At 42.7% G+C, this 15,000-nt stretch overlaps 1 protein-coding gene across 1 annotated transcript in view; it reads right to left on the bottom strand.

Moving 5' to 3' along the window:
* LOC127916386 (zinc finger protein 64-like) overlaps nt 1-15,000 on the bottom strand; it is a 26,648-nt gene that overhangs the window by 9,791 nt on the left and 1,857 nt on the right. Inside the window, exons 2-3 of the mRNA XM_052498032.1 lie at nt 14,634-14,885; nt 515-655 (exon numbers count right to left, since the gene is read on the bottom strand). Coding sequence (XP_052353992.1) covers nt 515-655; nt 14,634-14,832 — 340 coding nt within the window. The 5' untranslated portion in view covers nt 14,833-14,885. The remainder of the gene's footprint in view (nt 1-514; nt 656-14,633; nt 14,886-15,000) is intronic.

Genomic DNA, 15,000 nt, shown 5'->3' with positions numbered 1-15,000 from the left:
GGAGGAGGGGTGATACAGAGAGGGAGGAGGGGTACGACAGAGAGGGAGGAGGGGTAAGACAGAGAGGGAGGAGGGGTAAGACAGAGAGGGAGGAGGGGTAAGACAGAGAGGGAGGAGGGGTAAGACAGAGAGGGAGGAGGAGGGGTAAGACAGAGAGGGAGGAGGGGTAAGACAGAGAGGGAGGAGGGGTAAGACAGAGAGGGAGGAGGGGTAAGACAGAGAGGGAGGAGGGGTAAGGCGGCTTGCTTGAGAACAAATAGGATTACTATTTGACCTCTAACTCCCACAGGGTGCTATTTGACCTCTAACCCCACAGGGTGCTATTTGACCTCTTACCCCACAGGGTGCTATTTGACCTCTGACCACAGTGTGCTATTTGATCTCTAACCCCACAGGGATGCTATTTGACCTCTAACCCCACAGGGTGTTATTTGACCTCTAACCCCACAGGCTTTATTGTTAATGACTCTGCCATATTACCTACATAGGGCCCACAGACAGTGTGTTCGCCTACCGTGCTGTGGTTTGTCTGGGGAGGGTTGAGTAAGGTCCCGCTGGTTCGGGCAGGTAGAGGGCGTGTGTGTAAAGGGCTTCTCCGCCACAGGACTAGAGAAGGATCCGTTTTCTTTCAGCTCGTTGGCTTTGAAGACTTTTTCTGAAGAGAAACAAGAGCCAAATGTTAGTTTCTTAGACTGCTGTAGCATTTAGTTACCTAGACTGCTGTAGCATTTCACCACTACATTTAGTTACCGAGACTGCTGTAGCATTTAGTTACCTGGACTGCTGTAGCATTTCACAGCTACATTTAGTTACCTAGACTGCTGTAGCATTTAGTTACCTAGACTGCTGTAGTATTTCACGCTACATTTAGTTACCTAGACTGCTGTAGCATTTAGTTACCTAGACTGCTGTAGCATTTCACAGCTACATTTAGTTACCTAGACTGATGTAGCATTTAGTTACCTAGACTGCTGTAGGATTTCACAGCTACATTTAGTTACATAGACTGCTGTAGCATTTAGTTACCTAGACTGCTGTAGCATTTAGTTACCAAGACTGCTGTAGCATTTCACAGCTACATTTAGTTACCTAGACTGCTGTAGCATTTAGTTACCTAGACTGCTGTAGTATTTCACGCTACATTTAGTTACCTAGACTGCAGTAGCATTTAGTTACCAAGACTGCTGTAGCATTTCACAGCTACATTTAGTTACCTAGACTGCTGTAGCATTTAGTTAACTAGACTGCTGTAGCATTTCACAGCTACATTTAGTTACAGAGACTGCTGTAGCATTTAGTTACCTAGACTGCTGTAGCATTTAGTTACCTAGACTGCTGTAGCATTTCACAGCTACATTTAGTTACCTAGACTGCTGTAGTATTTAGTTACCTAGACTGCTGTAGCATTTCACACTCCATTTAGTTACCTAGACTGCTGTAGTATTTAGTTACCTAGACTGCTGTAGCATTTCACAGCTACATTTAGTTACCTAGACTGCTGTAGCATTTAGTTACCTAGACTGCTGTAGCATTTCACAGCTACATTTAGTTACCTAGACTGCTGTAGCATTTCACAGCTACATTTAGTTACCTAGACTGCTGTAGCATTTCACAGCTACATTTAGTTACCTAGACTGCTGTAGCATTTCACAGCTACATTTAGTTACCTAGACTGCTGTAGCATTTCACAGCTACATTTAGTTACCTAGACTGCTGTAGCATTTCACAGCTACATTTAGTTACCTAGACTGCTGTAGTATTTAGTTACCTAGACTGCTGTAGCATTTAGTTACCTAGACTGCTGTAGCATTTCACAGCTACATTTAGTTACCGAGACTGCTGTAGCATTTAGTTACCTAGACTGCTGTAGGATTTAGTTACCTAGACTGCTGTAGCATTTCACAGGTACATTTAGTTACCTAGACTGCTGTAACATTTAGTTACCTAGACTGCTGTAGCATTTAGTTACCTAGACTGCTGTAGCATTTCACAGCTACATTTAGTTACCTAGACTGCTGTAGAATTTCACGCTACATTTAGTTACCTAGACTGCTGTAGCATTTAGTTACCTAGACTGCTGTAGCATTTAGTTACCTAGACTGCTGTAGCATTTCACGCCTAGACATTTAGTTACCTAGACTGCTGTAACATTTTAGTTACCTAGACTGCTGTAGCATTTAGTTACCTAGACTGCTGTAGCATTTCACAGCTACATTTAGTTACCTAGACTGCTGTAACATTTAGTTACCTAGACTGCTGTAGCATTTAGTTTTAGTTACCTAGACTGCTGTAGCATTTCACGCATTTAGTTACCTAGACTGCTGTAGCATTTCACAGCTACATTTAGTTACCTAGACTGCTGTAGCATTTCACAGCTACATTTAGTTACCTAGACTGCTGTAGTATTTAGTTACCTAGACTGCTGTAGCATTTAGTTACCTAGACTGCTGTAGCATTTCACAGCTACATTTAGTTACCTAGACTGCTGTAGCATTTCACAGCTACATTTAGTTACCTAGACTGCTGTAGCATTTCACGCTACATTTAGTTACCTAGACTGCTGTAGCATTTCACGACTGCTGTGTTTCACATTTAGTTACCTAGACTGCTGTAGCATTTCACGCTACATTTAGTTACCTAGACTGCTGTAACATTTAGTTACCTAGACTGCTGTAGCATTTAGTTACCTAGACTGCTGTAACATTTAGTTACCTAGACTGCTGTAACATTTAGTTACCTAGACTGCTGTAGCATTTAGTTACCTAGACTGCTGTAGCATTTCACAGCTACATTTAGTTACCTAGACTGCTGTAGCATTTCACAGCTACATTTAGTTACCTAGACTGCTGTAGCATTTCACAGCTACATTTAGTTACCTAGACTGCTGTAGCATTTCACAGCTACATTTAGTTACCTAGACTGCTGTAGCATTTCACGCTACATTTAGTTACCTAGACTGCTGTAGCATTTCACAGCTACATTTAGTTACCTAGACTGCTCTAGCATTTAGTTACCTAGACTGCTGTAACATTTAGTTACCTAGACTGCTGTAGCATTTAGTTACCTAGACTGCTGTAGCATTTAGTTACCTAGACTGCTGTAACATTTAGTTACCTAGACTGCTGTAACATTTAGTTACCTAGACTGCTGTAGCATTTAGTTACCTAGACTGCTGTAACATTTAGTTACCTAGACTGCTGTAACATTTAGTTACCTAGACTGCTGTAGCATTTCACAGCTACATTTAGTTACCTAGACTGCTGTAGCATTTCACAGCTACATTTAGTTACCTAGACTGCTGTAGCATTTCACAGCTACATTTAGTTACCTAGACTGCTGTAGCATTTCACAGCTACATTTAGTTACCTAGACTGCTGTAGCATTTCACAGCTACATTTAGTTACCTAGACTGCTGTAGCATTTCACAGCTACATTTAGTTACCTAGACTGCTGTAGCATTTAGTTACCTAGACTGCTGTAGCATTTAGTTACCTAGACTGCTGTAGCATTTAGTTACCTAGACTGCTGTAGCATTTAGTTACCTAGACTGCTGTAGCATTTAGTTACCTAGACTGCTGTAGCATTTCACGCTACATTTAGTTACCTAGACTGCTGTAACATTTAGTTACCTAGACTGCTGTAGCATTTAGTTACCTAGACTGCTGTAACATTTAGTTACCTAGACTGCTGTAACATTTAGTTACCTAGACTGCTGTAGCATTTAGTTACCTAGACTGCTGTAACATTTAGTTACCTAGACTGCTGTAACATTTAGTTACCTAGACTGCTGTAACATTTAGTTACCTAGACTGCTGTAGCATTTCACAGCTACATTTAGTTACCTAGACTGCTGTAGCATTTCACAGCTACATTTAGTTACCTAGACTGCTGTAGCATTTCACAGCTACATTTAGTTACCTAGACTGCTGTAGCATTTCACTGCTGTAGCTACATTTAGTTACCTAGACTGCTGTAGCATTTAGTTAGACAGCATTTCACGCTACATTTAGTTTTAGTTACCTAGACTGCTGTAGCATTTAGTTACCTAGACTGCTGTAACATTTAGTTACCTAGACTGCTGTAGCATTTCACGCTACATTTAGTTACCTAGACTGCTGTAGCATTTCACAGCTACATTTAGTTACCTAGACTGCTGTAGTATTTAGTTACCTAGACTGCTGTAGCATTTAGTTACCTAGACTGCTGTAGCATTTAGTTACCTAGACTGCTGTAGCATTTAGTTACCTAGACTGCTGTAGTATTTAGTTACCTAGACTGCTGTAGCATTTCACAGCTACATTTAGTTACCTAGACTGCTGTAGCATTTCACAGCTACATTTAGTTACCTAGACTGCTGTAGTATTTAGTTACCTAGACTGCTGTAGCATTTAGTTACCTAGACTGCTGTAGCATTTAGTTACCTAGACTGCTGTAGCATTTAGTTACCTAGACTGCTGTAGTATTTAGTTACCTAGACTGCTGTAGCATTTCACAGCTGCTGTACATTTAGTTACCTAGACTGCTGTAACATTTAGTTACCTAGACTGCTGTAGCATTTAGTTACCTAGACTGCTGTAGCATTTAGTTACCTAGACTGCTGTAGCATTTCACAGCTACATTTAGTTACCTAGACTGCTGTAACATTTAGTTACCTAGACTGCTGTAGCATTTAGTTACCTAGACTGCTGTAGCATTTAGTTACCTAGACTGCTGTAGCATTTAGTTACCTAGACTGCTGTAACATTTAGTTACCTAGACTGCTGTAGCATTTCACAGCTACATTTAGTTACCTAGACTGCTGTAGCATTTAGTTACCTAGACTGCTGTAGCATTTCACAGCTACATTTAGTTACCTAGACTGCTGTAGCATTTCACAGCTACATTTAGTTACCTAGACTGCTGTAGCATTTCACAGCTACATTTAGTTACCTAGACTGCTGTAGCATTTAGTTACCTAGACTGCTGTAGCATTTAGTTACCTAGACTGCTGTAGCATTTAGTTACCTAGACTGCTGTAGCATTTAGTTACCTAGACTGCTGTAGCATTTAGTTACCTAGACTGCTGTAACATTTAGTTACCTAGACTGCTGTAGCATTTAGTTACCTAGACTGCTGTAGCATTTAGTTACCTAGACTGCTGTAACATTTAGTTACCTAGACTGCTGTAGCATTTAGTTACCTAGACTGCTGTAACATTTAGTTACCTAGACTGCTGTAGCATTTAGTTACCTAGACTGCTGTAGCATTTAGTTACCTAGACTGCTGTAGCATTTAGTTACCTAGACTGCTGTAACATTTAGTTACCTAGACTGCTGTAGCATTTAGTTACCTAGACTGCTGTAGCATTTAGTTACCTAGACTGCTGTAACATTTAGTTACCTAGACTGCTGTAGCATTTCACAGCTACATTTAGTTACCTAGACTGCTGTAGCATTTAGTTACCTAGACTGCTGTAGCATTTAGTTACCTAGACTGCTGTAGCATTTAGTTACCTAGACTGCTGTAGCATTTAGTTACCTAGACTGCTGTAGCATTTAGTTACCTAGACTGCTGTAGCATTTAGTTACCTAGACTGCTGTAGCATTTAGTTACCTAGACTGCTGTAGCATTTAGTTACCTAGACTGCTGTAGCATTTAGTTACCTAGACTGCTGTAGCATTTAGTTACCTAGACTGCTGTAGCATTTAGTTACCTAGACTGCTGTAGCATTTAGTTACCTAGACTGCTGTAGCATTTAGTTACCTAGACTGCTGTAGCATTTAGTTACCTAGACTGCTGTAGCATTTAGTTACCTAGACTGCTGTAGCATTTCACAGCTACATTTTGTGGTATAATTTCGGACACAAATGCTTTAGTGACAAACTCTGGGAATGCAACAATAACATTGTGGTTAACATATGATATACACACTGAGTGGACAAAACATTAAGAACACCTGCTCTTTCCCTGAGACTGACCAGGTGAATCCAATCAGTGTAGATGTAGGGGAGGAGACGGGGTTAAATAGACAATTGAGGCATGGATTGTGTGCCATTCAGAGGGTGAATGGGCAAGACAAAAATATTTAAGTACCTTTGTGCGCCAGCATCACTGTGGAACGCTTTCGACACCTTGTAGAGTCCATAACCCGACAAATTGATGCTGCTCTTATGAAGGTGTCCTTAATGTTTTGTACATGCAAGTGTATACTGTGTGTACCTGACAGTTGGTAGAAGGTTCTAGAGTGTATTTAGAAGGTTCTAGAGTGTAGCAGAATTCTTTAGAGTGTGGTGGTTGTGCCTGACAGTTGGTAGAAGGTTCTACAGTGTAGTAGAAGGCTCTAGAGTGTAGTTAGAATGTTCTAGAGTGTCGTAGAAGGCTGTAGAGTGTGGTGGTTGTGCCTGGCAGTTTGTAGAAGGTTCTAGAGTGTAGCAGAATTCTTTAGAGTGTTGTGGTTGTACCTGACAGTTGGTGGAAGGTTCTAGAGTGTAGTTAGGTTCTAGAGTATAGTTAGGTTCTAGAGTGTAGTAGAAGGCTGTTGAGTGGGGTGGTTGTGCCTGACAGTTGGTAGAAGGTTCTAGAGTGTAGTAGAAGGCTGTTGAGTGGGGTGGTTGTGCCTGACAGTTGGAATAAGGTTCTAGAGTGAAGTTAGGTTCTAGAGTGTAGTTAGAAGGTTCTAGAGTGTAGCATAATTCTTTAGAGTGTGGTGGTTGTATCTGAAAGTAGAAAGTTCTAGAGCGTCTAGGTGTCAAACATACGGCTCACGGGTGATTTGAATAAAAACAATTCTAATACAAAATTGCAGGGGAAATGAACTCAATATACTTTAAAACGACTAAAACTAAATCAAAACGGTGTAGAATTTATAATGGACCCTCACTGAACAAAAACATTAATGCAACATGCAACAATTTCAAAGATTTTACTGAGTTATAGTTCATATTAGGAAATCAGTCAATTTAAATAAATTCATTAGGTCCTAATCTATGGATTTCACATGACTGGGAATACAGATATTCCACTGTTCATCACAGATACCTAAATAAAGGTAGGGGTGTGATCAGAACACCAGTCAGTATCTGGTGTGGATCAGAAAACCAGTCAGTATCTGGTGTGGATGTGGATCAGAACACCAGTCAGTATCAGTATCTGGTGTGGATCAGAAAACCAGTCAGTATCTGGTGTGGATCAGAAAACCAGTCAGTATCTGGTGTGGATCAGAAAACCAGTCAGTATCTGGTGTGGATCAGAACACCAGTCAGTATCTGGTGTGGATCAGAACACCAGTCAGTATCTGGTGTGGATCAGAAAACCAGTCAGTATCTGGTGTGGATCAGAACACCAGTCAGTATCTGGTGTGGATCAGAAAACCAGTCAGTATCTGGTGTGGATCAGAAAACCAGTCAGTATCTGGTGTGGATCAGTATCTGGTGTGGAAACCAGTCCAGAAACCAGTCAGTATCTGGTGTGGATCAGAAAACCAGTCAGTATCTGGTGTGGATCAGAAAACCAGTCAGTATCTGGTGTGGATCAGAAAACCAGTCAGTATCTGGTGTGGATCAGAAAACCAGTCAGTATCTGGTGGATGAAAACCAGTCATCAGAAAACCAGTCAGTATCTGGTGTGGATCAGAAAACCAGTCAGTATCTGGTGTGGATCAGAAACCCAGTCAGTATCTGGTGTGGATCAGAAAACCAGTCAGTATCTGGTGTGGATCAGAACACCAGTCAGTATCTGGTGTGGATCAGAAAACCAGTCAGTATCTGGTGTGGATCAGTATCTGAAAACCAGTCAGTATCTGGTGTGGATCAGAAACCCAGTCAGTATCTGGTGTGGATCAGAAAACCAGTCAGTATCTGGATCAGAACACCAGTCAGTATCTGGTGTGGATCAGAAACCAGTCAGTATCAGTCAGTATCTGGGATCAGAAAACCAGATCAGAAAACCAGTCAGTATCTGGTGTGACAGAAACAGGCCTGGTGTAGATCATGCAGCGTGACACATCTCCTTGCAGCATACATAGAGTTGATCAGGCTGTTGATTGTGGCCTGTGGAATGTTTTCCCAAACCAAATCTACAGGAACAGGTTGGAGTCTCTCCAGGAAAACAGGGGGTTGGGAACAGTTGGAGTTAAAACCTACAGGAGGGTATCTCTCCAGGAACAGGGTTGGAGTTAAAACCTACAGGAGGGTATCTCTCCAGGAACAGGGTTGGAGTTAAAACCTACAGGAGGGTATCTCTCCAGGAACAGGGTTGGAGTTAAAACCTACAGGAGGGTATCTCTCCAGGAACAGGGTTGGAGTTAAAACCTACAGGAGGGTTTCTCTCCAGGAACAGGGTTGGAGTTAAAACCTACAGGAGGGTATCTCTCCAGGAACAGGGTTGGAGTTAAAACCTACAGGAGGGTATCTCTCCAGGAACAGGGTTGGAGTTAAAACCTACAGGAGGGTATCTCTCCAGGAACAGGGTTGGAGTTAAAACCTACAGGAGGGTTTCTCTCCAGGAACAGGGTTGGAGTTAAAACCTACAGGAGGGTTTCTCTCCAGGAACAGGGTTGGAGTTAAAACCTACAGGAAGGTCTCTCTCCAGGAACAGGGTTGGAGTTCAAACCTACAGGAGGGTCTCTCCAGGAACAGGGTTGGAGTTAAAACCTACAGGAGGGTTTCTCTCCAGGAACAGGGTTGGAGTTAAAACCTACAGGAGGAACAGGGTTGGAGTTTCTCTCTCCAGGAACAGGGTTGGAGTTAAAACCTACAGGAGGGTCTTTCTCAGGAACAGGGTTGGAGTTAAAACCTACAGGAGGGTTTCTCTCCAGGAACAGGGTTGGAGTTAAACCTACAGGAGGGTCTCTCTCCAGGAACAGGGTTGGAGTTCAAACCTACAGGAGGGTCTTCTCTCCAGGAACAGGGTTGGAGTTAAAACCTACAGGAGGGTTTCTCTCCAGGAACAGGGTTGGAGTTAAAACCTACAGGAGGGTTTCTCTCCAGGAACAGGGTTGGAGTTAAAACCTACAGGAGGGTTTCTCTCCAGGAACAGGGTTGGAGTTCAAACCTAAGGAGGGTTTCTCCAGGAACAGGGTTGGAGTTCAAACCTACAGGAGGGTCTCTCCAGGAACAGGGTTGGAGTTAAAACCTACAGGAGGGTTTCTCTCCAGGAACAGGGTTGGAGTTAAAACCTACAGGAGGGTTTCTCTCCAGGAACAGGGTTGGAGTTAAAACCTACAGGAGGTCTCTCTCCAGGAACAGGGTTGGAGTTCAAACCTTCAAACAGGGTTGGAGTTAAACCCTACAGGAGGGTTTCTCTCCAGGAACAGGGTTGGAGTTAAAACCTAGGAGGGGAACAGGGTTGGAGTTAAAACCTACAGGAGGGTTTCTCTCCAGGAACAGGGTTGGAGTTAAAACCTACAGGAGGGTTTCTCTCCAGGAACAGGGTTGGAGTTAAAACCTACAGGAGGGTTTCTCTCAGGAACAGGGTTGGAGTTCAAACCTACAGGAGGGTTTCTCTCCAGGAACAGGGTTGGAGTTCAAACCTACAGGAGGGTTTCTCTCCAGGGTTGGAGTTAAAACCTACAGGAGGGTCTCAGGAACAGGGTTGGAGTTAAAACCTACAGGAACAGGGTCTTTCTCCAGGAACAGGGTTGGAGTTAAAACCTACAGGAGGGTCTTTCTCCAGGAACAGGGTAGTTAAAACTCAGGAGGGTCCAGGAACAGGGTTGGAGTTAAAACCTACAGGAGGGGTCTCTCTCCAGGAACAGGGTTGGAGTTAAAGCCTACAGGAGGGTCTCTCTCCAGGAACAGGGTTGGAGAGCCCTGTTTTAGAGTGTTGTGGGTACAAAGATCCACTGTCCTGGTTGTTCGGGCTCTGGTCTTGTCCCCGTATTAATTACTGTCTGGTCATGTGGTCACGTGGAGCAAAGAAAGACCTATCAAAGCTGCAGCTCAGAACCAGAGCAGCACGGCTTGTCCTGAACTGCACAGAGGACTAACACCGTCTTTCATGGCTGAGGGTTGAAGAGAAATTAACTACTACAGTTGTGTGTTAAAAATGCCTAACCACTTGTATAATCTATTAGCATCCACTTGAAACAGACACACAAACCCACTATAATACACTGAACACAACCCCATCAGAAACACCACTATAATACACTGAACACAACCCCATCAGAAACACCACTATAATCAGAAACACCACTATAATACACTGAACACAACCCCATCAGAAACACCACTATAATACACTGAACACAACCCCATCAGAAACACCACTATAATACACTGAACACAACCCCATCAGAAACACCACTATAATACACTGAACACAACCCCATCAGAAACACCACTATAATACACTGAACACAACCCCATCAGAAACACCACTATAATACACTGAACACAACCCCATCAGACACACCACTATAATACACTGAACACAACCCCCATCAGAAACACCACTATAATACACTGAACACAACCCCATCAGAAACACCACTATAATACACTGAACACAACCCACCATCAGACAAACACAGAACTATAATACACTGAACACAACCCCATCAGAACACCACTATAATACACTGAACACAACCCCATCAGAAACACCACTATAATACACTGAACACAACCCCATCAGAAACACCACTATAATACACTGAACACAACCCCATCAGAAACCACTATAATACACTATAACCCCATCAGAAACACCACTATAATACACTGAACACAACCCCATCAGAAACACCACTATAATACACTGAACACAACCCCATCAGAAACACCACTCACTGAACACAACCCCATCAGAAACACCACTATAATACACTGAACACAACCCCATCAGAAACACCACTATAATACACTGAACACAACCCCATCAGAAACACCACTATAATACACTGAACACAACCCCATCAGAAACACCACTATAATACACTGAACACAACCCCATCAGAAACACCACTATAATAATACACTGAACACAACCCCATCAGACACACCACTATAATACACTGAACACAACCCCATCAGAAACACCACTATAATACACTGAACACAACCCCATCAGAAACACCACTATAATACACTGAACACAACCCCATCAGAAACACCACTATAATACACTGAACACAACCCCATCAGAAACACCACTATAATACACTGAACACAACCCCATCAGAACAACCACCATCAGAAACACCACTATAATACACTGAACACAACCCCATCAGAAACACCACTATAATACACTGAACACAACCCCATCAGAAACACCACTATAATACACTGAACACAACCCCATCAGAAACACCACTATAATACACTGAACACAACCCCATCAGAAACACCACTATAATACACTGAACACAACCCCATCAGAAACACCACTATAATACACTGAACACAACCCCATCAGAAACACCACTATAATACACTGAACACAACCCCACTATAATATAATACACTGAACACAACCCCATCAGAAACACCACTATAATACACTGAACACAACCCCATCAGAAACACCACTATAATACACTGAACACAACCCCATCAGAAACACCACTATAATACACTGAACACAACCCCATCAGACACACCACTATAATACACTGAACACAACCCCATCAGAACCACTATAATACACTGAACACAACCCCATCAGAAACACCACTATATACACTGAACACAACCCCATCAGAAACACCACTATAATACACTGAACACAACCCCATCAGAAACACCACTATAATACACTGAACACAACCCCATCAGAAACACCACTATAATACACTGAACACAACCCCATCAGAAACACCACTATAATACACTGAACACAACCCCATCAGAACACCACTATAATACACTGAACACAACCCCATCAGAAACACCACTATAATACACTGAACACAACCCCATCAGAAACACCACTATAATACACTGAACACAACCCCATCAGAAACACCACTATAATACACTGAACACAACCCCATCAGACACACCACTATAATACACTGAACACAACCCCATCAGACACACCACTATAATACACTGAACACAACCCCATCAGAAACACCACTATAATACACTGAACACAACCCCATCAGAAACACCACTATAATACACTGAACACAACCCCATCAGAACACCACTATAATACACTGAACACAACCCCATCAGAAACACCACTATAATACACTGAACACAACCCCATCAGAAACACCACTATAATACACTGAACACAACCCCATCAGAACACCACTATAATACACTGAACACAACCCCATCAGAAACACCACTATAATACACTGAACACAACCCCATCAGAAACACCACTATAATACACTGAACACCCAGACACACCACTATAATACACTGAACACAACCCCATCAGAAACACCACTATAATACACTGAACACAACCCCATCAGAAACACCACTATAATACACTGAACACAACCCCATCAGAAACACAACCCACAACCCCATCAGAAACACCACTTAATACACTGAACACAACCCCATCAGAAACACCACTATAATACACTCACAACCCCATCAGAAACACCACTATGTATACTCAGAACACATGTCATCATGGAACAACCCCATCAGAAACACCACTATAATATCTGTTACTCAGTTATAATACACTGTATCAGAGTCATGTCATCATGGAATGATCTGTTACTCCGTTATGTATAGAGTCATGTCATCATGGAATGATCTGTTACACAGAGGTTACTCAACACAAAAGCAAGTTTAGCTTTAAAAAATATTGTATCACAGCACCTCTCCAACTTTCTAAAGCTCTCATTTAACTGGATATATGAAGTATATGAATAGTGTGTAAATAGTATTTTTGTTGTCTCTTGGTGTCTTTAAAATATATAGGCCTTTATTGTGTATGTCCATGTCTATAACTGTTCTGTACTGTGTCATGTATTTGTATGGTTTATGTGGACCCCAGGAAGAGTAGCTGCTGCATGTGCGGTAGCCAATAGGCGATCCTGATTAACTAAACCTGATGGTTGATAGAAGGTTCTAGAGTGTCGGTAGAAGGTTCTAGAGTGTTGGTACCTGACAGTTGGTAGAAGGTTCTAGAGAGTTGTGGGTACCTGACAGTTGGTAGAATGTTTTAGAGTGTTGTGGGTACCTGACAGTTGGTAGAATGTTCTAGAGTGTTGGTACCTGACAGTTGGTAGAAGGTTCTAGAGAGTTGTGGGTACCTGACAGTTGGTAGAATGTTTTAGAGTGTTGTGGGTACCTGACAGTTGGTAGAATGTTCTAGAGTGTTGGTACCTGACAGTTGGTAGAAGGTTCTAGAGAGTTGTTGGTACCTGACAGTTGGTAGAAGGTTCTAGAGAGTTGTTGGTACCTGACAGTTGGTAGAATGTTTTAGAGAGTTGTTGATACCTGACAGTTGGTAAAATGTTTTAGAGAGTTGTGGGTACCTGACAGTTGGTAGAATGTTTTAGAGTGTTGGTACCTGACAGTTGGTAGAAGGTTCTAGAGAGTTGTTGGTACCTGACAGTTGGTAGAATGTTTTAGAGTGTGGGTACCTGACAGTTGGTAGAATGTTTTAGAGTGTTGTGGGTACCTGACAGTTGGTAGAATGTTTTAGTGTGTTGTGGGTACCTGACAGTTGGTAGAATGTTTTAGAGTGTTGTTGGTACCTGACAGTTGGTAGAATGTTTTAGAGAGTTGTGGGTACCTGACAGTTGGTAAAATGTTTTAGAGTGTTGTGGGTACCTGACAGTTGGTAAAATGTTTTAGAGAGTTGTGGGTACCTGACAGTTGGTAGAATGTTTTAGAGTGTTGGTACCTGACAGTTGGTAGAATGTTCTAGAGTGTTGGTACCTGACAGTTGGTAGAAGGTTCTAGAATGTTGTGGGTACCTGACAGTTGGTAGAATGTTTTAGAGTGTTGTGGGTACCTGACAGTTGGTGGAAGGTTCTAGAGTGTTGTGGGTATCTGACAGTTGCTGGAAGGTTCTAGAGTGTTGTGGGTATCTGACAGTTGCTGGAAGGTTCTAGAGTGTTGTGGGTACCTGACAGTTGGTAGAATGTTTTAGAGTGTTGGTACCTGACAGTTGGTAGAATGTTCTAGAGTGTTGGTACCTGACAGTTGGTAGAAGGTTCTAGAATGTTGTGGGTACCTGACAGTTGGTAGAATGTTTTAGAGTGTTGTGGGTACCTGACAGTTGGTAGAAGGTTCTAGAATGTTGTGGGTACCTGACAGTTGGTGGAAGGTTCTAGAGTGTTGTGGGTATCTGACAGTTGCTGGAAGGTTCTAGAGTGTTGTGGGTATCTGACAGTTGCTGGAAGGTTCTAGAGTGTTGTGGGTACCTGACAGTTGGTGGAAGGTTCTAGAGTGTTGTGGGTATCTGACAGTTGCTGGAAGGTTCTAGAGTGTTGTGGGTACCTGACAGTTGGTAGAAGGTTCTAGAGTGTTGTTGGTACCTGATAGTTGGTAGAATGTTCTAGAGTGTTGTGGGTACCTGACAGTTGGTAGAATGTTCTAGACTGTTGTTGGTACCTGACAGTTGGTAGAAGGTTCTAGAATGTTGTGAGTACCTGACAGTTAGTAGAAGGTTCTAGAGAGTTGTGGGTATCTGAAAGTTGGTAGAAGGTTCTAGAGTGTTGTGGGTACCTGACAGTTGGTAAAGGAGAGCAGAGGCCATTTTGACTGAGATGTCCTGGGAGAAGAGATCTCTCTGGAACAGATCCTGGTCTTCTTTAGGGAGGAGAGATGGAGGGGGTGTCTTCTCACCCCTCCCGGACTCTGCTCGCTCCCCTGGGGGCAGGATAGGGTCAGGTGTCACGCTGGGGGTCAGGCGGTCAATCTCCATAGGCTCCTCCTCCTCTTTCACCTTTAAACCCTGGACCACCACTTCCTGCTTCTCTGTGATTGGTGGAAGAGGGAGGAGGAGCAAGCATAAGGGACAGGGAGTCTATGTGTGTGTTATACAGTATGTGGACACCTGCTCGTCCAACATCTCATTCCAAAATCATGGGCA

This window comes from Oncorhynchus keta, chromosome 35 (assembly GCF_023373465.1).
Source record: "Oncorhynchus keta strain PuntledgeMale-10-30-2019 chromosome 35, Oket_V2, whole genome shotgun sequence".
NCBI lineage: Eukaryota > Metazoa > Chordata > Actinopteri > Salmoniformes > Salmonidae > Oncorhynchus > Oncorhynchus keta.
Note: the sequence above shows the minus strand (reverse complement) of the source record. Positions and strands in the feature narration are given on the sequence as shown.